The sequence below is a fragment of the Rhinolophus hipposideros genome (genome assembly GCF_964194185.1).
Source record: "Rhinolophus hipposideros genome assembly, chromosome: 24".
NCBI lineage: Eukaryota > Metazoa > Chordata > Mammalia > Chiroptera > Rhinolophidae > Rhinolophus > Rhinolophus hipposideros.
Genome location: NC_138070.1, coordinates 22,820,712 through 22,847,588, shown reverse-complemented (window position 1 = coordinate 22,847,588; position 26,877 = coordinate 22,820,712). Strand labels below are relative to the sequence as shown.

The window sequence follows — 26,877 nt, the reverse complement described above, 5'->3', positions numbered from 1 at the left end:
GCCTCATATCTCCGGCTTAACATCCTTGAACACATCCTAGCTCATCTCAGCTGTGCTGGGGGACAGATAAGGGGAAGCTTTCCATCTACAGTACACTTGACATTCAGGGTTAAAGCAGCTTCCTGGAGCCAAGGTGGCAAGACCCAGAACGGGAGGAAATTCTGGAGGATGGGGTGTGGACGCTTGAGGAGGCTCTCCCCAGGCAGCTGGTGGAACCTCAGGGATCCCCCATCCCACTCTCAGCGCAGGGTCTTTGGAGGGACGCAGACTGCTCGCTGGGCCTGATTCTACTCACTGTGCAAACCTAGGGAAGAAAAGCAGGTGAGAGAAGGCCGCTCTTGGAGGGGCTTCCTTACCTCCCTCTTGAGCGGGGCCACGTAGGCCCAGGAGTTGGTGGCGGGGTTGTAGCGCTCCACAGCATTCAGGTCACTGTGATAGTCGCGGCCCGCCACCGCATAGATGTACCCGCCCACGACACACACGCACAGGTCGGCGTGCTCCTGCTGCAGGGACTGGATCTGGAACCAGCGGTTGTGCCGTGGGTCATACCTTTTGACGTGACACAAGGACAGCACATCACTGATAGGGGAGAGAGCACCTCCTGCTCCTCCCATGTCCCCTGAACCTTCCCACCGCTGCCGCCACACACAAGCATGCGCCTACTCCCGGCCATGGCAGCAGGCTGCTCCACACCTGAGCGCAGCTGTGTGCCCAGCACACAGCCTGGGAGGCGTGGCCAGAGGCCTCCGGGGATTCTGCCCACAAGGCTGTCCCTTCCGGTGCAACCTCTCAGATGTCTCCCCCAGCCTACTGTCTCCCCCAGGCTGCCCGAGGGCTCTTCCTACAGCTGTCTCCATCTCACCTGTCTCACCTCGTGGACCCCAGAGCCCTGCCCTCCTTCAGGACGGCTGAGAATTATGGCAGGCACCCCAGTCGACCCCAACACTCCCTGACGTGTGGTCCGCCCAAGCATGCCATGTACCCAGTGCCCATGGCGCTCCTGTCACAGACCACCCATCACTCCCTCGTGCACCTCCTGAGTTCCAGACCTCCCCAGGGGCCATCCTCTCCACTTCTCCAGGTCTCCCTCTCTGGGAGCAGAAGCACTGTCTACCATACTGGACTGTGGGCACCACGAGGGTGGGGCCCTTTGGGGTTCTAGGCCCTTCCATGAGGCTGGAGCAGCACTGCAGGGCCCCTGAGGAGAGTGGGCATGGGAGTGGAGGGGAGGAAAGCCGCCTGTGCGGAGCCCCAGCACGCTGTGAGCATGGTGACCACAGCTGTTCTCCTGACACAGGCCCCCTTCACGCGCCTTTTCCGGCGCTGCAGCATCCAGGTCACAGCCCTGCCCTCTCCTTCCTTCTCTATCAGCCTTTGTGACAAGTCTGGTCCCCGAGCAGCGGCTGCATCCTGCACTCTTGCACAGAGCGCCCCGTACCCCCTCTTCTGTTTCCAAAAGGCTTCGCATTCTCAATCCAGGTGACCTCAGCTACTCCAAGATGACCAAGCACCGTGTTTCCCTGAAAAGAAGGCTGAGCCGGACCATCAGCTCTAATGCGTCTTTTGGAGCAAATATTAACATAAGACCCCGTCTTATATTACATTATATTATATAAGACGCATATTATATATTATAGTAAAACAAGACAGAGTCTTATATTAATTTTCGCTACAAAAGACGCATTAGAGCTGACGGTCCGGCTCGGCCTTCTTTGTGGGGAAACACGGTATAACCCTTCCCTTTCTGCAGCAGTTGAGACCCACACTGCAAAGGCCTCCTACTGTCTCCAGTGGGCTGCTCATCTGTCCTAAACGGAACCCCGTATTCCTGTCTATTGATCCCATCTCAGCAGCAAAGCTCCTGCTCACACTGTAAGATCCTATCACCGCAGCCCGCACCCCAGGCCCTTCACAGCCCAAACCCACACCCACCTTTCCAGCACTCACGGCCCGACCCCGGCTCGCCCCACTTCCCAGAGGCCTCCCACTGCCTCTACCGCTTCTCTCCATGCCCCCGGCCTGGAGCTCTGGGGGCCCACAGTGGGGTGTGCTGTTTGAGTGACACAGACGATCACAGAGCCTTGAGGGGCTGGGGCCCCATGAGCCTGAGGCCCGAAGCCCACTCGTTCCCTGCCCTGCACCTGGCCCTTCCCCTGGGCCTCCACCCACCCAGGCCTCTGTCCTCAGCGCCTGCTTCTGGAACCTCCTGCTCAACAGGCAGCACAGGTGTAGCCCCTTTCAGGTAAGGTTTTACTTCTCCACAGGAAAAGCAACTCCAAAGAGGACAAGTCGAACTTCAAGTGGTTCAGAAGAGACCGAATCAAGTTCTCTTTGGCTTGTACCGTATGCTGGTCGGTGAGGAGATCAGATACATCCTTTGCCCCAAAGCACAAGTTAGACGCGTTTTGCAGCCGCTTGTTCCTACGCAGGCCATCTGGCCCGGCCCCCCTGCCGGCCAGGCTGCCTCCGGAGGGGCCAGCAGGAGAGGGAGAACGTGCACATGGCTCACACACACGCAGGTCTGAATCCCTGCTCTGCCCCCATGCAGCTGGGTGGATGTGGGCATCAATTTTATTCTTGACGTTCATTCAGTTTCTGCACCTGTCCAATGGCGTGATGTCACCTGCCTAGAAAAGCTATCGTGAAGGATCAACGCACATAAAAAGGATCCTTGTTAACTTGAGGGGAGTTTGTAAAGGACTGAGGTTCATGTCTGTGTTCCTACACCTCAGTGTAGCACCTGGCTCAGGGCAGACCTGATGAAGGAATTCACAAAGGAGTAAGATTACCAGTGGGGAAATCAATCCTTCACTCTACACATGTTCACTGGCCACCCGACATGGAGGCTCAGTGCTGGGATCCAGAGGAAAACTCAAGACAAGAGCCCTTTTGTTCCACTGTAGAATGGGAAACGGTGAGGAGAACAGAGTAGACAAGTGCACAAAGGAAAACAAGTAAGGAGAGAGAGCACTCCACCGGCAGCAGGGCCTGGGGAAAGCAGCTGTCTTACGGAGACCCAGAAGGGCCTCCTGAGGTGGCAGGAGACATGAATGACCGAGGACACAGCCAGGTGAAGGTCTGGCTGGGGCCAGGGGGCCAGGCCAGTCCAGGGCACAGCACTCAGAGGCCCCGTCAGCCGGCTGGGATGGTGCCTTCCACCGCCTTGCCTGTGTGTGACTCTCATTCACGTGTAAGTGTCTTCTCCACTATTTTGAGTCAAGCACATGTTAGCATTTTCCATCTGTGAGACAAGACCCTCCAGATGCTTCCGCTTACTTCTTTCTGATCTCCTGCCGTCATTGCTTCCTAGGCAGAGTGTCACTTGGATTTGTGGTTTCAGATTTAAGGAAACACACACACACACACACACACACACACACACACACACACACACATCAATAATTTCGAGATAACCGCCGTTTTGGTGATTTTTTATCTCCCCACTGTGTCCTGTATCCCACATTTTCCTCTTTATTGGATTAATTTTGCACTCTGTCAGAATAAATCCCAAGTAATACTCTTTTTCTAATAAAAACAAGCTCTATTACTGCATATAAGGATATAAACAGTTTTAGTCACTGTAATGGAGATTTTGGGTCATCCTACTGCCAACTCAGAAGTGAAATCTAGAGTTGGTACAAACAGGTTCTGGGGTCCCTGTTAAATTCAGTACTTTTTCTTCTATATTGCCATGACTTAAACATTCCCGTGACTATTAACAAAGTCCATTACAATTAAAACTTTTTTTTTTTTTAAAGAAAAACTTTAAAAAATTTTTTATTGGAGAACAGTGTGTTTTTCCAGGGCCCATCAGCTCCAAGTCATTGTCCTTCAATCTAGTTATGGAGGGCGCAGCTCAGCTCCAAGTCAGTCACCGTTCCCACGGGAATTGAACAGGCAACCTTGCTGCTGAGAGCTCGCGCCCTAACCACCTGAGCCATCCGGCCGCCCCTCCAGAAGCTCAGCCGCCGCGGGTTGTTTTCAATCTAGCTGTGGAGCGCACAGCTCACTGGCCCATGTGGGACAATGAAAACATTTTTGAAATATACTTTAAAATATGAATAGTCATGGAAATGCTTAAAGAGAAAACCACATTATTCTTCTAAGCAAAGTAAGGGCACGTGGCAACATGGAACCGGCTCCGACCGGGTAAGCCATGCAGTCAGTCTTCAGCAGCCCAGAGCCACAGCTACGGAAAAGGTACAAAAGCAATGTGGACAATAGATGTAACGGAGAAAGAAAAGAGAAACAGTGGTAGCTCTGAGGCAAATACAATTTGCTCCAAGAAAGGTAACTATTTATATAGTTTCTATACCAGTGCTTGAAGGTATAATCTGGAAAATCGATAGCTCTCTAAAATGCAAACCCTAGTTTACTGCAAATTCTTGTTTTCTTATATTCTGAGAGTCTATGGATTCTATGGCTGGTGAACTATGGAAGGGGAAAGGGGAGGAGAGAACCAAACTCTTAAATCACTCAAATTAAGATCCACCTGGCAGCTTCGAGTTCACTGGGAGAAACTCACTCTGTAGAGACAGACCTGGGGCCCTCCCTGCCACCTCTCCAGACGTTCTGAACCCCAGCCACTCACTGATGCCTGCTCCTGCCAGGCAGGCCTCACAACCCCACCCGCCACAGTGGCCCAATCTCTTGATTGGATTTTTTTAAATTTATTGGGATGACAGTTGTTAATGAAATTACATAATTTCAGGTGTACAATTCTGTATTACATCATCTATAAATCCCATTGTGTGTTCACCACCCAGAGTCAGTTCTCCTTCCATCACCATATATTTGATCCCCCTTACCCTTATCTCCCTCCCCCCACCCCCCTTTTCCTGATTGGATTTTGAGGTTATACATCACACGGGCTGATACCAGCGTTTTCCAGAGTCTGGCTTGGGTCTCACAGCACATGTTCAAGAAAGGGATATTTAGAACCGTCGTGAGTGAAATTGCCTGTAACAAGACAGACCACCGGCCATCAGCACCCCTCGCTGTCACACTGAGGCCTCCCTGAAGTACAGTCACCTCACCATGTGCTGAGGGCTAGAGGCCACAACACACTGGAGATGCCTGGGGTTTGCTCAGCAGGGAGGTCTGGCCTTGGTCTTCCAACCGAGAAGCTGAGCTCCCTAAAAAAGAAGCTTCGAGCCTTGGCTGGACTGGAGCCTGAACCTGGTGCTACCACACCCTCTGCGACAGCATTTGGTATTACTGAAGAAAGGTACTGTTTCTACCTTTCAGAGCTCACACGTGCTCCTGTTTGACCACAGCGTGCTGCCAAGCTTTGGGTCTCATTGGTTTAACAAGGTTATCACTTGCTGGGCCAGGAGATCAGAGATGGCAGAGGAACAGCTGCCTCCTCCTCAGCCCTGGCCACCATGCTAGCTTCTGAGAGGCAGAGCCAGGCCAAACCTCCCCCTCCCTCCCAGCTCGAACCTTCCACACCCAAGATGACGAAAACATAGACATAAACTTGGTCAGCACCTAGTTCACAGAGGCCGGAAGCAGTTAGCAATCTTCCTCTCTCTGCAGTGCCATCTTTCAGCTTGTGTGTGTGTATGTGTGGGGGGGGAGGGGGGAGAAGGGAAGAGGGGGCAGGGTGGGTGAAACTTCCCATATACACCAAATCCCAACAAATCAAACTACAGTACAGGGGAGGGGGGCCTGGAAACCTAACTATAGCTGAGGCTGCAGGGATTTGCCCTACTTCCTTTGCTCTGCCCAAAGAAATGGATTTGTGGGACCACAGCCTCATGGACTGACAGCTAAAACCTCCTAGGACCATGGCAGCCCGTAAAACCCCTTCTTGGAAAACTGCCTCCTCCGGGGACCTCTTGGCCAGCACATGGCTGATGACAGGGGGGTGGGAGGGGCATGTGGCATGAGGTGCCGCCATGCCTGTCAGCCTTTCCTGCTCCCCTGCGCTGAGGACTGTGCAGTTGGCAGAGCAGCAGCAACAGGAAGCCATCCTCCAGCACAGGCCTGTGGCCAGGAGAAGAGCGAAGCAGACAGGCAAAGGGAAGCTGGGACAGAACATGTCAAAGCTCGAGAGGGCAAGATGGAAGGAGCCGCTGCCCTCTCCAGTGCTCCCAGCTCCCAGGTCCCTGCCTTCTGAGGCCCAACCACCCTTCCTGTCACTGGCTCCCCTCCTTGTGCTCAGCCGAGTGTATAGTCACAACCCAGCCCCTCACCGACAAGATAGCAGAGTGTGATCCAGGCTGAGTGGGTTTCTAAGAAGGGGACAAAAGCACAATAGAGCATGCCAGGTCCCCTTTTCCCTATCTCACTGCCCTCTGCATTCTCCGAATTAACCTGGACTTTATTCCACAAAACAGGGGGCCCCAGCAAGGCACAGATTCATTTCAAAGGCTGACCACCTTTCCGCCCACGGTGCCGTGCGATTGCGGAACCCACTCCCTACCCAGCCCTCTGAGCCCACACTCCCGCGTGCCAGCATCCCTCGCAGACCAAGGCACGGCCGGGCCCCCTCTCACCTCCAGCATCGAGACTCGGCGCGGAAGCCCTGCACGTCGTTGTCCCCTCCAATCAGATACACGAAGTTGTTGAGCACCGCGATGCCCTGATTGGACATGCGTGGCGCCAGGGAAGCAGTGAGGTTCTTCCACTCCCCCAGCAGCGGGTTCAGGTACTTGGTCTGGTCGCTGAGGACGGTGGACGGCGTGGAGTGAATGCCCCCAAAGCCCACGACGCACTGGAAGTCCGACCGCAGCTCTGTCTGCGGGCCCTGCAGGCTGGGCTGCAGGCTCTCGTTCTGGTGGTACATGAGCGCATTGGCCACTGTGTCCCTCAGCGGGCTGGGGTCCAGCTTGTCGTGCAGCCGCTGGAGGACCTCAGCTTCCATCAGGGGAAAGCGCACTGTCTCCAGGAGCTTGGGGGCCTCGTGCAGTGAGATCTGGTCGGCCTGCACCTGCTCCAGGGTGTAATGGTACAGTAGGGCGCCCTCGTACACCTCGGTCTCGCAGGAAACCTCTAGGCGATTGCTGCTGAGCAGGGAGTAGACCTTCTCCAGGGGCAGCTGACGGTACTTGTCAGTCCTTGAGAAGGCCACAAAGTTTTTCAGGATGTACGTATCCAACTGCTCTGTCAGACGGCTCAAGTCAAAAAGCTCTGCCAGCCGGTAAACATCTAGGATATTCTCCTCGTCCACCCAGGACATGAGGAAATCACAACAGAAGTGGATGATTTCTGGGATCTGCGAAGAGGACAAGACCCATTCAAGCCTGGGAAACAGTGTCTGCGTGCAGAAGACAATGACGGCGCAGAAGACCCGGCGGTCCTCTGCAGCGGGCCCCCCTCAAACACCCCTAACCTTTCCTGGAGCAGAGCCTAGCACGGCTGCTCCAACACTACAGACAACTGGGGCTCACTGCAATGGACTGGGTTTCAATCCTGGCTCATGAGTGATCTCTTTTCAGAGCCTCAGTTTCATCTATCAGGAAGGGATAAAGTGATTACAAATGACGTCACACGTAGGAACTCCTTGGCACAGAGCAGACCCCTGATAAATGTCAGTTGTCTTTTAGATCAAAAGTACTGGATCTCCAGAGAAGCTGGTTGGGAATGTGCACCCGGGACCTGCCCCCACCCCCCCTAGCTCTCTAAGAGACACTCAGCTCCTTTCTCCTGTCACAACCCCCACAACAGGAGGGCCAGTCCAAGCTTTGGGCCCAGGGAACTCACTCCATCTCAGGAGAAGGGCCCCAAGCTGCCCACATGCTAAGAACCGCCAGCAGGGCATTCCAGACACTTGGCCAGCACCCCGAGTTCTGAAAAAGCGAGAAGCCATCCTGCCCGGGGGCAAAGGCCCATGTGTCGTAGCACGGGGACACCCTTGGTCCTGCATCTTCCCTTTCCTGACCGTGGAGAAGAACCGGTGGGTTGGAAAGAGAGTAAGAGAGAGGATGGCACTTAGGAGGGAGCCGAGAACTGGGCCACAGGATTAAGGGGCACCCTCTGATTAAACAAGCAAAGCACAACAGACTAAAGGAGACAGAGGTAAGGGCTCAGGGAGCGCTGCACAGGTACTGCCAAGTTCTGTAGGAAAACAGGATTTTAGAATTTCTCTAAAAATGGGAAGACCTCATTTATCCAGCATCAACAGATTGACCAGTACACATATAGTAATTCTGCGGGTATCTGAAGCTTATTAAGAAACATTTAAAGCCTTTTTAGTTTTATTTTGTCTGATTCAAGACATTGTTCAGGGCTGAATGGCAACCTGCGAAGTGCCAGGCACGGGTTTCCCCACATGGAATATCCCCCGAGTGCTTTGTCAGGCCCGGAAATCTTCACTCGACCATCCTTTTCTCTCTTAGCCCTCGCTTCTGCTATGCTTATTCTTTCTAAAATACCATTTCTGATTTGTGGTGGGCAGGACACCGAGGACCAGGTTCTGAGTAGAAGGTGAGAGCAAAGGGCCCTGAGCAGGTGTGAGGAGCAGCTCCTGCAGAAGCTAAGCCGCCTGCACAGGACCATGTCGCCTTCAACTTCCCGTCCCCATCATCAGAGCAGAGGGCCCTCTGCTGGGTGGACTCTCACAGAGGAATGCCCCCAGGCCCACCCCATGCAGGAGCCCCACCAGAGGCTCAGAGAGGGAACTCATTTCCTGGGAGTGACTCAGGGGGGCGGTGTTGCTGGGATTCAAACCCAGGTCCCTGGGGACACCATGAAGCGTCCGATCCTAAGCTAGCGCAGAGCACAGCACCTGGGGGACAAGCCACTACCAGCCGGTGGCTGAAGCAGCATGATCTGCTGAGCCTAGGGACTGGGAACTGTTATGCCAAGTGGGACGGGCTTTAAAAACGTCATTGCAGAGAAACAGTGATTGAAAATACAAAAATACAACAAATTAAAATTAAAAATACAACAAGGCTAGGCTGCTCAAGGTGAAGTGGGGGCTCCCTCTCCCATGCTGCCCCCTGAAATGGCCTCATAAACACTAAGGTGCTAAGGGACACTGGCCAGAACCTCTGCCGTGGGTGCGAGGGGAAACAGCAGGTCTCTGAGCGGACGGCTGGGAGACAGAAAGCAGCGTTTGGGAGGCTGGTTTGGTGTCGCTGTGCATGATGGAGGTACACACGGGCAGGTGGAGGCCAGGACAAGGGTGAGGACCTGGAATCAGAGAACGGAGATAGCTACAGGTAATATTTACACGGATGATTTGTCCAAACACCGACAAGGAGAAGGAAGATGGAAGGGCTGAAGGACACACGGAGGCTCTAGCAGAATGGGCGTAGGACAGATGGACCAGCGGAGGGGAGAGAAGCGTCTGGTGAGGAGGAGACAACGCTGACGGTGAGCCCCTGGGTGGAGAGCTGGAGGCAGCTGATGTGAAGTGTTACGAGAACCGGAGGAGGGTTCCCAAAGCAACAAGGACCAGGAAGTGGGGACAGAAGACTAAGAAGGGGACACTTGGAATAAAAGAAGGCAGGGAAATTCTCCTGTCATAAAGGCCGCTCTGGCTCAACTCCACCTACCCATCCGCCAGACAAGCCTTACTCAAACCCACCCAACACGCAGGGGTCGAGTGCCTCCCACCCGTCACTGAGGATAATGGCACAGGGAGCTGCCGTGACCCAGCCACGCAGGGCAGGGCCTCCAGACACCGCTGAACAGGTTGGTTTTCCTATGACTTGAGTTTTTTCTGATTGCCCCCAAAGTTCTGACCTAAAAAAAGGTCGGGATAATGAACTCCGCGTAGTATTTAGTTTCACTTTCAAGAAACGTGGGAAGAGATGTGTCTCAAACCGGACAAGGCCGCCTCACGGACAGCTCGAGAGCAAAGGCACGTGCAGGCCCAGCCTGGGCCACGGCATCAACACCACCAAGAGTTAATACATCTTCTCAAGTGTAAGTCACACTGTCAAAGCCTTGGAAAGCTTTTTGAATTCTGTAGGAAAACAAGTACTTAAAGTGTAATAACAAAGGGGAAAGTAGTTTGAGATTAACAAGACCAGCCCAAAGGACAGGCAGAAAGAGCCCGGGCGGCACCGGCGAGGGGAGCTCAGCTTCGAGAGATGTCAGCACACACCGGACGTCACACACTGGGACTTGGCCACTTGTTTACATGTGGGATCTTTTCTGCAACAGGGAGACCTAGGAGAGGGGAAGGAACCAGCAGAAGCGCAGAGGGCAGAGGCAGAAGAGGAACCCGGGCCTGGAGGCCTTCGGAGCAGCTCCACTTCAGCGCCCAGAGCTGGCTGAGCCAAGAACCACCCAAGGGCCTCCCTCTGGCTCCAGTCTCCCTTACTGCCCAGTGTCCTTGCCTGGCTGACCCACTCTCACACAATGCCTCGTGGGCACCCAGGGAAACCCCACCTGGACACGGGTCTCCTTGCTCCAAGGAGGTGCGCCTCACCTGAAGCTGGCAAGCGGCGACCAGTGTCTCCTGGACATTGCTCAGGCTGAGCTCCAGCTCGGAGGTGTATATGAAATGCAGGATTTGGCACATGGCATTGTATGAGACGCCGTGGATGAGGACCTCTTCCTGTTCCATCTCCTTCAATCCCCCAGCAAACATTCCTCTGCAAAGTGAAGACACGAGACAGTGGAGTTTTACTCATCGGGACAAAGCCCAGGCTGCCGAGAGTGTGAGTGTCTGGAGCAAGGAGCGGGCGGACCAGCATCAGTGCGCGACAGGACACTGGCTTGCTCCGAGTCCTGAGTCATCCCATGAAAGGCAGCCAAAAGCTCCTGACCAAGTGTGGGCAGCCATCCTAGAAACTGCTCTGTCTCCAGTTTCATGTGCCCCCGGGAGTCACATGTGAACATGTCTGGCGTGCTTTTTGCTGCATCCACTAATTCACTTTCTAGATCACAGCAGCAGCCCAGAGCCTGTTATGAAAGGATGAATGAATGGAAAACGGTAAATCGTTCTATTCGCTATATATTTACTGAGCATCTCTACTAAATGCCAGGTACCATTCAAAAAGTGAAAGAAGCAACCGTTAACTGGCAAGATTCCTACACACACACAGAGTTTAATTCTAGGCAGGACAACAAACAAAGAAACCAGGTGTTTCAGATTGTGGGAATGCTGGGAAGGAACTAAACAGTATCTCATCAAGCAGAGAGCATGGCTGGGAGAGCAGAGCGGGAGGCATGAGTTGACTGGCTCTTCAGACTCAGGTGCTTGTTGGCCAGAATGAAGGGCTGGAGAAAGGCAGGCAGGTTCCTCCAAACCTGGCAAGAGCCACATGGCTGGAGAGCTGTAGCTGAGACTGCCCTGGAGGTGACTGGAGAACGTGCTGACAGGCTGGATCTAGCAGAGCACAGGAAGCACTTGGGGCCCTTGGAGGTGGTCATGGAGCAGCAGCTGGGCAGACAGGGACTGGAGAGGAACAGGGTAAGAAAGTCCCACCATGCTACCATTCAATGTGAGATGCCCCGAGGATGCCCATTGGAGTACAGAGGAAAGAAGCTGGTGGTCAGGAGAGGCAGCGGGGCTAAAGTATGACAGTCATCAACAAGGAGATGAGAGAGGAACTATTTTTATAGTTTGTCAACTAAGCTAACACACATACACAGTATGAAACTCAAAATATATGAACTGGTGAGAGCCCCCTCCCTCCTCTGCTCCCAGCCACCGGTTCCCCTTCCCAGTGCCGCACTGTCACCAGGGGCCGTCCATGTATCTGCACTGTGTTTTGACGTCATACACCTTGGAAATGGCTCCTGGTCGGCATACTAGGTGCTGCCCCTCTCCCGGTAAAGGCTGGCACAGTAAGTGATTTAACCGCTCCTGCTAGAGTGCACTTGGGTGACTTCTAAGCTCCTGTTGTTTCACCCAGGGGGTGGCCCTCCCTCCCGACATTTTGCTTATGTGCCTGCTAGGATTAATTCTTACAAAAGCAAAGGCTTTATGTACATTTACACTTTGATAATGCTTCCCACATGCTATCAACCTTATAAGGGAGAAAGCTTATAACCTATGGAACAGATATTCTCACCAAATGTTGAAGAGACATTTCTACATTCTTTTTTGTTTGTTTTGTTTAAAGATTTTATTGGGGAAGGGGAACAGGACTTTATAGGGGAACAGTGTGTACTTCCAGGCCTTTTTTCCAAGTCAAGTTGTCCTTTCAGTCTTAGTTGTGGAGGGCGTAGCTCAGCTCCAGGTCCAGTTGCCGTTTTCTAGTTGCAGGGGGCACAGCCCACCATCCCTTGCGGGAGTCGAACTGGCAACCTTTTGGTTGAGAGCCCGTGCTCCAACCAACTGAGAGGCAGCTCAGCTCAAGGTGCTGTGTTCAATCTTAGTTGCAGGGGGCAGAGCCCACCATCCCTTGGGACTCGAGGAATTGAACTGGCAACCTTGTGGTTGAGAGCCCATTGGCCCATGTGGGAATCGAACCGGCAGCCTTTGGAGTTAGGAACACGGAACTCTAACTGCCTGAGCCACCGGGCCGGCCCCTCTATATTGTTTTTGAATAGTCTGGATTCTTTGCCCATTTTCTATCAGAATCTGTCTTGTCAATTTGCAGTAATTTTTTTGGATAAGTTGAATTTCTTTTTTTTACCTCAAATCTTTTGATTTTATGATGCTTTTTGCCATGCAGAAGTTTAACTGTTTCAAATGCAAGTGTTATCATTTTGCTAATGAGTTGTGTCAAACTTAAAAAGGCTTTCTGGAATTATATTTAAAAACATTTCCCCATGTTTTCCTCTAGGATTTTTTTGTTTAATCTTTCACATTTAAAAACAGTAGATCCACCTGAAATTTATTTTGGTACGAGGTGTGAAGCAAGGGTCCAACTTTATTTTTCCAAATGGTACCCCCGTTGCTGCTCCCCGACTTGGGGTACCATCTTTATCATACACGAAGTTCCTGATGGGTTTGTGTCTATTTCCAAACTCTATCCTTTTCCAATACTCCTTCCGTCTCCACGCGCCATAAACATAGTTTCAAGTACTGCAACTTTGTAATATGTATGAATATTAGGGCCAGTCTCCTTCCTTTTCCACAATTTCTTGGCCACTGCTTGCTTTTTTAAATTTGGGACTTTAGAATCCAAATTTAGTTTGTGTAATCCCCTCAATACACCCTCTTGGTATTTTTATCGGGAACACACTAAATATCTAGATTGATGCTGAGAAAGCCAGCATCCCTGTAACCGTCATAGACACAGTGGGCCTGTCTCTGTCAAGCCAGCCTCTGGGTGTCCTTGGAGGCCTTGCAGGTTATCCCTCCATACAGACCTGGCACATGTATGTTATGCTGATTCCTAGACATTTTACTCAACATGCAGCCCCTTGGGGGCTTTCCCATACTCCAAGGTACTTTGCCTCACTCTTTGGGACAGTCTAACTGGCTCTCCTGGATTTTCCAGGACTGTGCTATTGTGTGCCTGGCACCTCCAGGACCACGTTGATGATAATAGAAACAGCAACCCCGGGGTACTGACCCCAACCCAAGCAGGGTGTTGACACTTGTATTGACTCGGCATATTTTATCACTTTAAGAAAGGATCCAATGAGGTATTAAAATACTTCTGTTTATTCTACTGCAAAAAAAAAAAAAAAAGAAAGGATCCATGCAATGCGTGAACCTTGACAGGATCTTGACAGGAAAGGGGAGAAGATATAAGGCATTTTGGGGACAATTAGGAAAATTTGAATATGGACTCAGTATCAGATTAAACTATGTAATTATTACAAATGTTCTTAGATTTATGATATAGACATGTTAGAGAAGGTCTTTATTCATAGAGGCACACTGAGGTAGTTGGAGAAAAACTGACATATTTGCAACTTACTCTGAAGTAAATATGGAAAATGTTAATAACAGATGGATCTAGATGAAGGGTACGGGTGCTCATCACCTATCGTCAACTTTTCTGTAGGACGACATCTTTCAAAATGAGAGTTAGGGAGGGAAAAAAGGCTGACAGAAAAATAAAATACATATCCACTCCTTTTTTATTGTAGTTTTTAACCAAATATGGATGTCTAATTCTTTATCACAGTCTTACAACTTTTCTGTAACTCTGAAATTCTATTAAAAACAAAACTTCAAAGGGGAAATTTTTTTTTTGGATGTCCATACCTCATACCCGTTAGGACGGTCACTACCACAAAGGCAAAGTAAGTGTTGGTGAGGATGTGGAGAAACCAGAACTCTTGTGCACTGTTGGTGGGAATATAAAATGGTATAGCTGCTATGGAAAACAGTATGGTGGTTCCTGAAAAAATTAAATATAGAATTATGATATGATCCAGCCATTCCACTTCTGGGTATACACTTGTATACAAAAGAACTGAAAGCAGGTCTCGAATAGATATTTGCACACTCATGGTCATAGCAGCATTATTCACAATAGCTAAGAGATAGAAATCAGCCAAGTGTCCAATGACAGAAGGTTCAACAAAATGTGGCACAACCATACAATGGAATGTTATTCAGCCTTAAAAAGGAAGGGAATTCTGACACATGTTTTAACGTGGATAAACCTTCAGGACATTATGCTAAGAAGCTAGTCACAAAAGGACAAATATATGATTCCACTTATAAGAGGTTCAAATTCATAGAAACAGCAAGAATGGCGATCACCAGAGACTGGAGGGAGAAGGGAATGGAGAGTTGTTCACTGGGGACAGAGTTTTAGTTCTGCAAAATGAAGAAGTTATGGAGATTGGATGCACAATAATGTGAATACACTTTAACACTACTGAGCTGTACACTTAAAAATGGTTAAGACAGGGACCGGCCCGGTGGCTCAGGCGGTTGGAGCTCCGTGCTCCTAACTCTGAAGGCTGCTGGTTCGATTCCCACATGGGCCAGTGGGCTCTCAACCACAATGTTGACAGTTCAATTCCTCGAGTCCTGCAAGGGATGGTGGGCAGCACTCCCTGCAACTAAGATTGAACACGGCACCTTGATCTGAGCTGCCGCTGAGCTCCCGGATGGCTCAGTTGGTTGCAGCGCGTCCTCTCAACCACAAGGTTGCTGGTTCCAAGGGATGGTGGGCTGCGCGCCCTGCAACTAGCAATGGCAACTGGACCTGGAGCAAAGCTGTGCCCTCCACAACTAAGACTGAAAGGACAACAACTTGACTTGGAAAAAAGTTCTGGAAGTACACAGTTCCCCAATAAAGTCCTGTTCCCCTTCCCCCCCCAAAAATGGTTAAGATAGTAAATTTTATGTTTTTCTAAATCACAGTTAAAAAAAAAGAATGTTCACCGAGTCCCCAGCAGCAGAAGACTGACCAAATAAGTGAAGGGTACAGACACCACAGAACACTCTGCAGCACAGAAAGAATGAGGGCCAACTCTACTGTCAGGATGTCACAACCAGATGTCACAAGGTGCCAGTGAGCTGTCTCTGACGTACGGTGGGAGGAACATGTCCTGTGTCAGCTTGTTCAGGCCCCATTCCTCTTGCAAACCCTCGAGGCCATGCGTGTTTCAGAATTCAAAAGGGTTCACCTGGACAAGCACTGCCTGTGCAGAGGAAGCCACGCCTCCATGGAGTCTGGGTCTATGCCGCACACGCAAACCCCTTTATATTACCACAGCGAATTGTACAGACTCCCACTAAGGAGGATAAAAATATAATTAGCCTCCTATCAGGCAGGGGGGTTTGTAATTTAATGAATTTGTGCCTAACTCATATATATACTGGGGTGTCAAAAAATGTATATACATGGCTTGTATTCATCTTTTGTTATCGGTATACATTATTACAATTTTAATACAGTTTTTGCCTTTCTTAAAATGTGTATACATTTTTTTGGCACCCTCTGTGTATAAAAGAAAACTCACGGAAAAAATGGTGACGTAGGAGACCCCAGCTTCCCCCTCTCCCCACAAAAATCAACAACTGGATAGCTAGCCACAAACAAAAACAGCTCTGGGAGACCTCTAGAGTACACTTGGGAAGTTTCAACAACAGAGGGGAACAACAACAACCACTTCCAATTTCAGAGTTTCTGAGTTTTCAGAATTATGGACTGGTATTTGCAAAAGCAAACTGTATGGATGAATAGCAACGTTTAAAAATAGTTGCCTTGGTGCGGGGAAGACAGGGGTAATGTGTCACTTCACTATTTTCCCACCTGTTCCAAAGCGCTTTAGCTGTGGGAATGGATGCTGAATGCTATCGCGTTGTCTCTCACCGTGTCTGTGACGGCTGTACGGGAGGTCCCCTTGGATGAACACCTTGCATTGTAAGAAAGATTCGCTAACAGGTAAGGAGCTTTCATGCCAGGAACAAAGCCCTTCTGGGCCAGGCTCTGCTGCTCCTCAGTAACGTCAGGCTCGTGGGGCTCCTGTGCCAGGTCTGACTGAAGACTTCGCACTGTCATTCATAAACCAACTGCTTTTCTTTCTGTGTCTGCTGTCTGTCCAATTTTGACAACAATGTTACAGAACTTTCATAAAAAACTTTGGAAACTTTTCTTTTTCTCTGCTCTGGAAAAGTCTAAATGGCATTCAAGTCTGTTCTTAAAAGGCACAACTCCCCTGAGACACACCGGGGCTTCCTGCTTTTGTGGAAATATAACTTTCTTTTCTGGGGGTGAAGTTCTGTCAATTTATATTTTCTATAAAATCATCAATTTTATCCACATTTTCAAAATCACAGGCACTAAGTTGAACAAAGTAGTTTACAATTCACAGACGGTATGAAAACTAAGGGAGGAATGAGATGGGCAGGGAGGCTGTCTACAGGACAGAGTTCTTGGGGCTGGGAGGAGTGTGGGAACCAGCCCAGGAGAAGCATAGAGGCCGAGGGGAGCACAGGGTCATGGGAACCAAAGGAGGCATGCAGTGGACAGTTATTAACACAAGCCAAAACATGAAGACCTAAGATGCAGTCTGACCCTTCAATTCCTACACCACACATCAGCGTACACCAACGCAGGCCTCCTGCAAGGGGGCACCTCCCAGGACAAGGGCGCTCCAGCTTTCTGCCCCCAGGACGTCTGCCTGCTGCAGGAAGAAGTCGCCAGGAAAAAGTGAGGGACAGTTAGGGAAGGCTCTCAGAGAGAAGGCCCCTCCAGGTGGCCTGGAAGGAAGACGATGCTCTGGGGGGGAAGAAAAAGCGGAGAAGGCAGCACTGCTGAGAGGAATAGCAAAAGCAGAGGCAAGAAAGCCTAGAACATGACAACAGCGGTGTACCTGGCTGCAGGTCTCCCCTAAAAATGACAGGTGGGCAAACAGAGGGAGATGAGAGGGGGGCAAAAACGCATACAGCCTCAGGACAGAGATTCTCAAGCCTGTGTCACCAAACTTTGCATCTCAAACGTGATTCAGTTCTTCACAGAATGACTCAATGTAGTAAAGGGGAGAAAGTCAGACTTCCTTCGGCTCCCTGCTCCCTCGTAGGATCCCCAGGTCAGCATGTGTCCTTGCAGATCTGAATACGGACCTACCTTCCACACTCTCTTGCACTTTCCTGCTCCCTAATGGACGGCGCCCACCCTCCCTCTCACTAGGCACTGTCCCACTCGTCTGTAAACAGCTGTCCTGGACACCCACACAGAACAGAAGGACCGCTCTCAGCCCCCCTGCACTGTGTCACCCACACCTGGCAGGACATCGCATAGGACAGGCACCTAGAACTCTATTGCAGCGCCCAGGCTGTGGGCCAACCCAACCTCCAAAGCTGTTCTCTCTACCCTGCCCACATCTGACAATACACACCTTTCACATTTTCACCAGTTTTATTGGGAGAAAAAATGGGCCTTTATCATTTTAACCTGAATCAAATAACTGAAACAAATAATAATAAACTCACTAGGCTTGGAAATGACCTATGTCATAGATACGTATCTCTGTGATGAGTCTGGGTTCTCCCCGAGTTGTGGTCACTCTCCCCATTCCAAGGGAAGTGGGTGTTAGCATGCAGTGACCATGCCTGAGAGGGGAACACCTCCCATGAGAGGTCCACCTGAGGGGGGCTGTGGAAAGGAATAGGAATCGATCCTGGAAGATGTAGGAAGCCATAGAAGTTCTTGCTCAAATAGCAAAAGGTGGTGTCTGTAACTGTTCTTTAGAAAGAATGGCGTGACAGTGAGTCAGGAAAGTCTGCACAGGGAGAGGATTCGAGGGTTCATGAAGGACGTCCCATTGGCTCTACAGCCCGTCCGCATCTCCTACACAGGCCCTAAGCTGGGCCCTCCCTGCTGAGAGGGACCCAGTACTGGGTCCAGTGGCTTTCAGTAACCACCCCCCACAGTCCTATATCTTATCTCAAAGTTTAGTACGTAAAGGCCTCAACTGAACCTCCCTATGAAAGGAAGGTACACATGTCTGCCCCCAAGTACCGCTGGGTCATGCTCGCCACAAAATCCCTCTGGAAGCACTTAAATCATCAAGAAATATTTTACTTGATAGTTCCTAAAATAATAATTAAAAACAAAGAGAACTACAACTGAGACTTACAGACGAAATGATCAAACAGGTGCTGAGGTTTGGAACTAAATGGAAGGACTTGGGTGGCCGTGAGTGGGGCTCACTCCCTCTGAGCCTCATCTTACCTGTGTGAAATGGGGGCAGTGGCACCAATTCCTCCCAGTGTGCCAAGTTCTGGGAAGGGGTCAGGCTGGAGGCCATGTGAGACCCCAGAGCGTCAAAGGCTGAACTCAAGGGGAGCGGGTGTGAGGCAGGCAAGGGCGTACGTAGAAGGCGGGACTGCACACATCACGTAGCGGGGTGGACCGTGTGTGTACCATACCAGTCACCCAGCCTCGGCTTCAGCGCCCACAGGGGCCACAGGTCCTGAGAAGTGACCAGGGAGCGTGTGAGCTGCCCGAGGGCATCACAAGAACACCGGGCGGTGGGGGTTGGGGAAGTGGCACTGAAAGACTGAGGCATAAAATGTCATGTCTTTTAAAAAGGTGTCAAGGTGTGTCTGTCTGTGTGTAGAGAAAGCAAATATGGCAAAATGTTAACAACTGGTATTCAGGTGTTCATGATGCTACTCTTTCAACTTTTCCACAGATGTGGAATTTTTCAAAATGATATGTTGGAAAGCCAGAGTAAAGTAGAAAGAAAATCTGCTTTATACCAAGATATTCTACTTAGAGCAGAAAATAAATTCATTTTATAAAGTGCAATATTACAAGTAAAGCACATCATTTAAAAAAAAAAAAAAGAGAACAGGCCCCAGAGATGGGGCAGCTGAAAGAAAAACAAACCCCTAAAAGCCCTTCTATCTTCTTGCTGTTGACCAAGTCGTCAAACGAGCAGTGGGATGGAGGAGCGCAGGATGGAGGAGGCAGCTGGCAGCTGCTGGCCGTCCATCCCAATCACTGCCAGTGCCAACACGTCTCCCAGTGGAGCGGGGGTGACTCGTTTTACCTCTGAGAACAGGTATATGGAACTCACCTGAAGTAATCACAGGACGCAGCCAGCAGGATGCGATGGGCCTCGATGTGTCTGCCCTCCACCACCAGCACAACGTCGAAGAGGGTGCCGCTGTCACGCAGAGCCAGCAGCCCCCGGAGCAGGGCCTGGGAGTGCTGCGCGCTGCGGTAGGTGTTGCTGACGCAGTGTGGGTGCGAGGGCTGCGCGGACAACTTGCACAGCTGGCTGAACTCCTGCTCCTCCGCCATCCTGACCACCGCACCAAACCTCAGCACCTCAGCCGTCAGCTGGCAAGACAGAGGGGACGGGCAATGAGGCGGGGAGGCAACACCACCCCACGCACCACTCCCAGCTCTGCTCCCAGGGGTACCTGCTGCTCACCCAGCTGTTGCTCCTCCCTCCAGCTAACCTGTGCGTTCCCTGGGGTCTCAAACACCCTAATTCGCTCTCCTCTCCCACTGCCTGTCCAAACTTGGGACCTTCTTTCTGATGACCTGGGTCCCTTCATAGCCAAGAGTCTTCATCCCACTGTCATCTCCTTCAGCATCGCTGTGAAACAGAAGGGTTCTGGAGTCAGACCAACCTGACCGGGAGTCCCCGCCTCATCATGGACACACCGCTAACCAACCTGAGTCTCAGGTTCCCCAACCGAAAAGGGAAATAAAATAGTAAAAGATGAACATAAAGCATTAGCACAGACCAGGTTCTCAAGAGCTCTTCCTCTTCCCCATTGAGAAAGAACAAAACTGGGTTTTTCCACTCAAGAATGGATACATAAAAATTACAACACGCATTTGGTCGGGTGACCAGATGGCTCAGTTGGTTAGAACGTGAGTCCTGAACAACAGGGTTGCTCGTTGGATTCCCACATGGGCCAGAGCTATGCCCTCCACAACTCGATTGAAGACAATGAGCTGCTGCTGAGCTTCTGGAGGGGCGGCTGGATGGCTCAGTTGGTTAGAGCGTGAGCTCTCAACCACAAGGTTGCCGGTTCAATTCCACGACTCCCGCAAGGGATGGTGGGCTGCGCCCCCTACAACTAGCAACAGCAACTGGACCTGGAGCTGAGCTGTGCCCTCCACAACTAAGACTGAAAGGACAATTTGAAGCTGAACGGCACCCTCCACAACTAAGATTGAAAGGACAACAACTTGACTTGGAAAAAAGTCCTGGAAGTACACACTGTTCCCCAATAAAGTCCTGTTCCCCTTCCCCAATAAAATCTTTAAAAAAAAAAAAAGCAATTTTTCCATAACTTAGTCTATACTTGGGGTCATGAGAGTATGAGTTTGGAGGCAGACCAATCTAGACTCAAATCTGTGGCCCCTTCCCCAATACTCATACTGCTTATTAATTGGGTGGCCTCAGATAAGTGACCTTTCTTTGAGCCTACTTGTTCATCTATAAAATGGGGATAATCACAGCATCTACCTTTAGAATTATATGGAGATGGATTATATAAAACACAAATATGTCCAAGGCTTAGCAAAGTGCCTGGCACATAGTAAGTGCTCAACACAGGGTAGTGGTTATTATTATTATTTAATTACAACAGCCCTGAGTGGGGGTCAGGAGACCCAGGGGAGGGTCCAGGACCTGCTTTCTTGAGATTCTGGAAGTCAAGTACAGTAACTTCAACTAGACCTGGTGCGAATTTGAGATCGTCTGCATGACATTTTAAATTCGAGATTACCTTCTATTAGGTTGGTGCACAAGTAATTGAGGTTTTTGCAATTCTTTTTAACCTTTTAAACCGCAATTACTTTTGCACCAACCTAATCATACTTGAGTCTGTATGTTAAAAAAAAAAATCCTGATTTGAATACTAGGAGGCTCAGAAACTAATCAAAAAAACAAATCTACTTCAAACGCACTCCGAACCAACCAGAAGCAACGATGACAGCCAGCTGCTCCAGGTCAGGGCGTAGCCAGTCCTGTACCACATGGCGTAGCCATGTTTCACACTCTCCAGGACACAGCGCAGCCAACCACTCAACCAGCCAGCCAGCAGCTGGAAGCCGAGGGGCCACCTGCCACAGGGGCTGTGAACATCTGCCTTTGTCACCTCCGCTACTCCGCTATCCCCTCCCCCAAAGCCGTTTCTTCTGATTCCCTACTATATCTTTACAAGAGAAAATGGAAAATAGATTCTAACTACAAAGCTTGCCCACCTTGCAGTCAAGGCGTATCCCCTTGCTGATCAACCTCTCGTGTCTGGAAACTGCCCTCTGGCAATTCTCCCTTTTCTGCCCGAGCCCACCACTCTGCACTCCCAATCACACCTCCACCTTGAGGCCTAATCCAGCCAGAGCCCTCCCAATTGGTCAAGTTTTGTTACCGGTACAGCCACCATTCTCATGTCAGAATCCTCATGGTCTCAATCTCTTTTCCTTTCTATCCTTCGTATCCTATCAGACCCTCTAGTGCCATTCTGCCATCTTGGACATCCATCCCCTTATCCCTCCACAGCAGCGACTTTGAATCAGACCACAGCAATGACACCCCAACCTGTTTCCTACCTCCTGCCACATCCTCCCCAGCTCCCCAAATGCCCTGATTTCTACTAAAGTGCTAGCTTCCTACTGCCTCCTACTTGGAGCTCCCGGTGATCTGGCTCAAAATGCTCCTTCCTCTGTACCCTGTCATTAGCCCTTAGACCAAAAGGGACCACCTGTCGTCCTATGAACACCTTCAGACTCCCACCTAGACCTTTCCGTCTCTTCTGATGCCCGTATTGGTCAAGTCTAGTTCCATCACTACTCCCTCTATCACTGCATCAAGAACACGAAAGGCATCTTCCACCTGTCGCTGTCCTATCAACTCACGGAGATTCTGTCTCCTTGAGGGGAGCGCTGGGGCTTTAGCTCACTCACTTCTCAAAGCCCCATGGCTGGTTGCTCCACTGTTAACCACAGGCCTCTGGACACTTAGCTCCTATCTCCAAGCCTCAGCTTCCTCCTCACTATGACCACCGTGGAGTCAAGAGGTTCTCCTCTGGGGTGGCTGTGAGGACTGACTGCCCCAACAGCCATCAAGAGTCCCCCGTCCCTGCAAGTCCCCATCCACTGTGAGCACAGCAGCCCCTCTGCCTCTTGGGAAGGGACAGCCTTACTGCAAGTCCAGAGTATACTGTACAACAGGAAGCTGGCCTCCTTGGGCAGGCAAAGCACATTTATGAAGCACCATTTAAGGAACTAAGTTAGGTGCTAAGGGAGGTGTGACGAAAAATGAACCAATTCCTTATTCAAGGAACATAACTTGGAGTGTAACACATTGAAGTCTGCGCATCACAGCCTCGTTTATAAAGTAAGCATTGGCTAAAACGTCCATCCTTAGGGGAATAGGTGCTGCGGCAAAGTGATTCCACAGAACACTAGACATCAGTTACACGAGCAAACTAGAACTCAACGTGGAGAAGTCTCAAAGCCACGCAGAGAAAGAACAGCACATTGCAGAATACATGTGGTACAATTTCCTTTACCAAAAGCTTGAAAACACACAAAACAATACTGTCCAATATTGTTTATAGTAGGTGTTGTAGTATAAAAGAATATAGACACATCATAGGAATTCAGGGTCACGATCATCTCCAGGATGGGAGAAAGGAATGTTTAATTTCTTTCAAAAAACAAATAGTAAGACAAAACGTTAGGACCAAATAGGGAGAGGTGCTGTTATTCTCTGCACTTGTCAGTGTGAAATATTTAATAATTGAATTCTCAAACTTATTTTTGAAGATATGCAATAAATTCACGGCATTCAAATTCAAAAGGCACAAAAAGATAACAGTGTATTTTGAAATTTCAATTTCCCTCCTACCTATGCCCCAACCAGATCCTCTCCCAGTGGAAACTACTATTCTACTTTCCCACCCGCCCCTCTGAGGTGCATCGCATCTATGGAGTCACAGGAAAATCTGTCAATCTGCACCCCCCACACACTTGTATGAGCTTTGCATAACTTCCTATACCTCCTACAGTTCATTGCATGGATAACCATATTTTACTTACCATCTGGGTTTCCTCCAATTGTTTGCTATACTGCAAACTTTGCACTGAAAGTCATTTAGATGTGCCCTATATGCAGCAGTTACCCGAGGAAGACTTCCTACATACAGAACTGTGGATCATTTTAATGTACTTGTCATTTTAATGGATGTTGCCAAACTACCCTCCATAGAGATTGTACCAATTTATTTTCCCACCGGCAAAGTACGAGAACCTGAATCCAGCCAGTCTAGCTCACCAATAGTTTCTTTTTCATCTTTGTTGATTTAACAGTTGAGAAACAGCATTTCACAGTGTAACTACATTTTAGTAATCGTCAAAATCTTTCCCAATTAAGTCGAAAGCAGCACATCTTTTGTGATTCCTTTCCCATGCCTGGTTTTCTGAAATCAAGGATGTCCTTAGGAGCTCCCTCGGTGGCACCCTCATTCTATTCATTGTATCATGAAGCCCTTCCCTAGATTAAGTTCCTCGGGCCCCATAACGTTCTAGTCATTACAAGAAAGGCTCCCTCCATTCTGTGCTGTTGAGAGCTTTGGAGGAGAGCGGGAAGGTTTATGTCCCAAAGTACAACCTGAAGGACATAAAAGGAATGTTTATGAACTCGTTGATGACAGTCAAAAAGCACTTTTGAAGAATTTTCAACTGAACGCTATCTACAGAGCAGGCACCTTCAGTCATCTGTAGGGCCCCAAAACAGTGCCTGCCCTGACGAACCCCAGTCCTTCTCAGCATGAAGCAAGGTCTGCAACAAAGGGAAAGGAAGGGGCAGCTCGGGAAGAGGAGAGCAAGGGTGGGTCCTAATGTCCGGACGGGGAGCCCGCACAGAGGTGCCGCCTAGGGTGCGCTGCGGAAGGAGTCTCCCAGAAAGCAGTTAAGGGCATCTCGGCGCGCCAACCCTGTGGCCCCAGCCCGGCCGCACGGAGGCCCGGAGGGACGCCCCGGGGAGGGGCCGGGGCCGGAGGTGGGGGCGGCGCCGCGGCGTCGGCCGCTCAGGATGAGTAATTGTCAGCACTGGGGACCGCCGTTTCAGGACCCGGAGATTTGGCACTGACAGCGCGATATCCGGCTTCTTTCAGAAAGGAAGCCGCGCGAGCTGGCGAGGCTGAGCTCCCTCGGCTGCAGCGCCTAGAACCCCGACGCTCCGCCCGGGCGCGCGGCCGCGGAAACTGAGGCTCTCGGGCCGAGGTGCCAGGTCCGGCCGGGAGGCGGCAGCCCAGCCGGGACCCGCCCTCCCGTGGCAGGACACGCCTGCGCAGCGCCGAGGGTCACCGCCGAGCAGGCCGCGCTGGGACCCGCCCCGGGCAACAGGGTCGGCGGGGGACCAGCAGGCAGGTGGGCGTCGCAGCCGCGCGGAGGCACCCGACCTCGGCGAGCGCCTGATGCCGGCCCTGCGGCCCCCGGGGGTCCGGCCCGCGGCGCCTCCGCCACGTCAGGCCGCGGGCTCGCCTCAGGCCGCCACCCCCGCGCCTCCCTCCCGCGCCTGCCCCAGCGTCCCCGCGCCCCCCACGCCGCTCGCCCGGATCCCGTGCCCCCCCCCCGCCGCCGCCCGCGCTCCCCGCGGCGGGGCCAGCGGAGCCCGCGCCTCGCAGCTCACCTGGAGCCGCCGCAGGCGAGGCCGCACTCGCGGGAGGCGGGGGCGGGACGGGCTGCCGGCCGCTGGGCGGGGCCTCGGCCGCGACACGTAATCGCGCCGCGCAGGCGCCGGTCGGGCGAGAACGAGCGTTAGGGGTGGGCGCGCGGGCGGGAGGCGGCGGGGTGGGGGTGGGGGTGGGGGTGGGGGCCTGCTGTCGCCTGCTGCTGTCTCTCGGGGGAACGGCTCGGGTCTTGGCTCAGCGGAGCAGGCCCCCGCCGCCAGAGTGACCTTGCGTCTTCGTATCTGGTGCAGCTCTTGGCGGGGCTGAACGAATAAATGAGTGAATAAGTGAAGGAATGCCTTTAGGCGAGGGTCGCGCCCCGTAAATCCATTTCCTCCTTTCTTCCCAGGTCACTCGCTCGTTCCCTCCCTCACTCCGTGGTTCCCTCTCTCCCTCATTCTTTCCCTCCTTTCCTTTCCCCCTTATTCATTCCCTGACTCACTCATTCCCTCTCCCACTCACACATTCATTCCCACTCTGCTTCCCTCCCTCATTCATCCCCTCCCTCTTCATCCCCTCTCTTACCCATTCTCTCATTCATTCCCTCTCACTTATTTACTCCCTCCCTCCGTCCCCTCCCCGAGTCCTATAAGTGGACAGTGACTCTGCTGGTTGCCTAGGCCCTCTGCTGGATGTTGAGGAGAGGAGATAAACAGCCCGTGTGAACAGGTGTTTTCCTGTTGACTGAAATTCTGGGATAAAGCCAATTCCCAGCCCAAAGGCCTACTCCCAGCAGTCTGCCAGGAGGCTCCCGGCATTCAACTTTTTAAAAAATTATTTTCTTCAGTTATAGTTGACTTTCAGTACAATTTTATGTTAGTTTCAGGTGTACAGCATAGTGGTTAGACATTTTATGCTGCGATCTTCCAATTAGTCTAGTACTATACATAGTTGCAACATTATTGACGATATTCTCTTGGCATTCATTTTTCTCTGCCTCACCTCCAAGAGGATCCCATCCTTCGAAGCTTGTCCATAACGGGCACATCCAGAGGTTAGAGCCAGCAACACCTAGTGATGGAAGGGGTTAGGCTGTACTATTCTGCCATGAATGGCCCGTGGTTAAAAAGAAAGCTGGAGGACCAGCCCGGTGGCTCAGGCAGTTGGAGCTCCGTGCTCCTAACTCCGAAGGCTGCTGGTTCGATTCCCACATGAGCCAGTGGGCTCTCAACCACAAGGTTGCCAGCTCGATTCCTCGAGTCCCCCAAGGGATGGTGGGCAGCGCCCCCTACAACTAAGATTGAACATGGCACCTTGAGCTGAGCTGCCGCTGAGCTCCCGGATGGCTCAGTTGGTTGGAGCGCATCCTCTCAACCACAAGGTTGCTGGTTCGACTCCTGCAAGGGATGGTGGGCTGTGCCCCCTGCAACTAAAAACGGCAATTGGACCTGGAGCTGAGCTGCGCCCTCTACAACCAAGATTGAAAGGACAACAACTTGACTTGGAGAAAGAGTACTAGAAGTACACACTGTACCCCAATAAAGTCCTGTTCCCCTTCCTCAATTAAAAAAAAAATCTTAAAAAAAAAAAAGGTGGAGAGGGCTGGAGGAAAGAAAGAAAATATAAAGAAGCACTGTCTGGCATCTGGCTGAGAGGGTGTAGGCAAGGACTAGAAGAACGCCTCTGAAAACAGAGGTTCCCAATGAGAGTGGGCTTCTGGGGGAGGCTTTCTGGAGGAGGTAACCCCACCCTACCCGTCAGTTGTATAACAGATGAAGACTTTTGGGGAGTGGGAAAAGCATTCCAGGAAGGGGATAGTGTCAGCAAAGGCATGGAGGTGAGATACAGGGAAATAGTGGTCAGAAGTTTCTGGGCCTGAAGGGAAAGTTGAGGTCCAGAGCCTGCTCTCTGGAGGTGTATGTGACCCTGAGGGAAGGCTTCAGTCAAGGCAGGCAGATGCCAAC

At 51.1% G+C, this 26,877-nt stretch overlaps 1 protein-coding gene across 3 annotated transcripts in view; it reads right to left on the bottom strand.

Annotated features, from left to right (window-relative positions):
* The window catches only part of KLHL22 (kelch like family member 22), a 33,770-nt gene extending 8,757 nt beyond the window's left edge, over positions 1-25,013 (bottom strand). The window contains exons 1-5 of one of the 3 annotated variants that reach the window (XM_081036574.1): positions 24,934-25,013; positions 19,351-19,616; positions 10,385-10,550; positions 6,501-7,219; positions 357-549 (exon numbers count right to left, since the gene is read on the bottom strand). In XM_081036574.1, coding sequence (XP_080892700.1) covers positions 357-549; positions 6,501-7,219; positions 10,385-10,550; positions 19,351-19,577 — 1,305 coding nt within the window. In that variant the 5' untranslated portion in view covers positions 19,578-19,616; positions 24,934-25,013. Of the gene's footprint in view, positions 1-356; positions 550-6,500; positions 7,220-10,384; positions 10,551-19,350; positions 19,617-19,738; positions 19,879-23,339; positions 23,451-24,933 lie in introns of those variants that run through there. The other 2 variants (XM_081036573.1, XM_081036572.1) reach the window with 2 other exon arrangements.
* Positions 25,014-26,877: the final 1,864 nt, after the last annotated feature.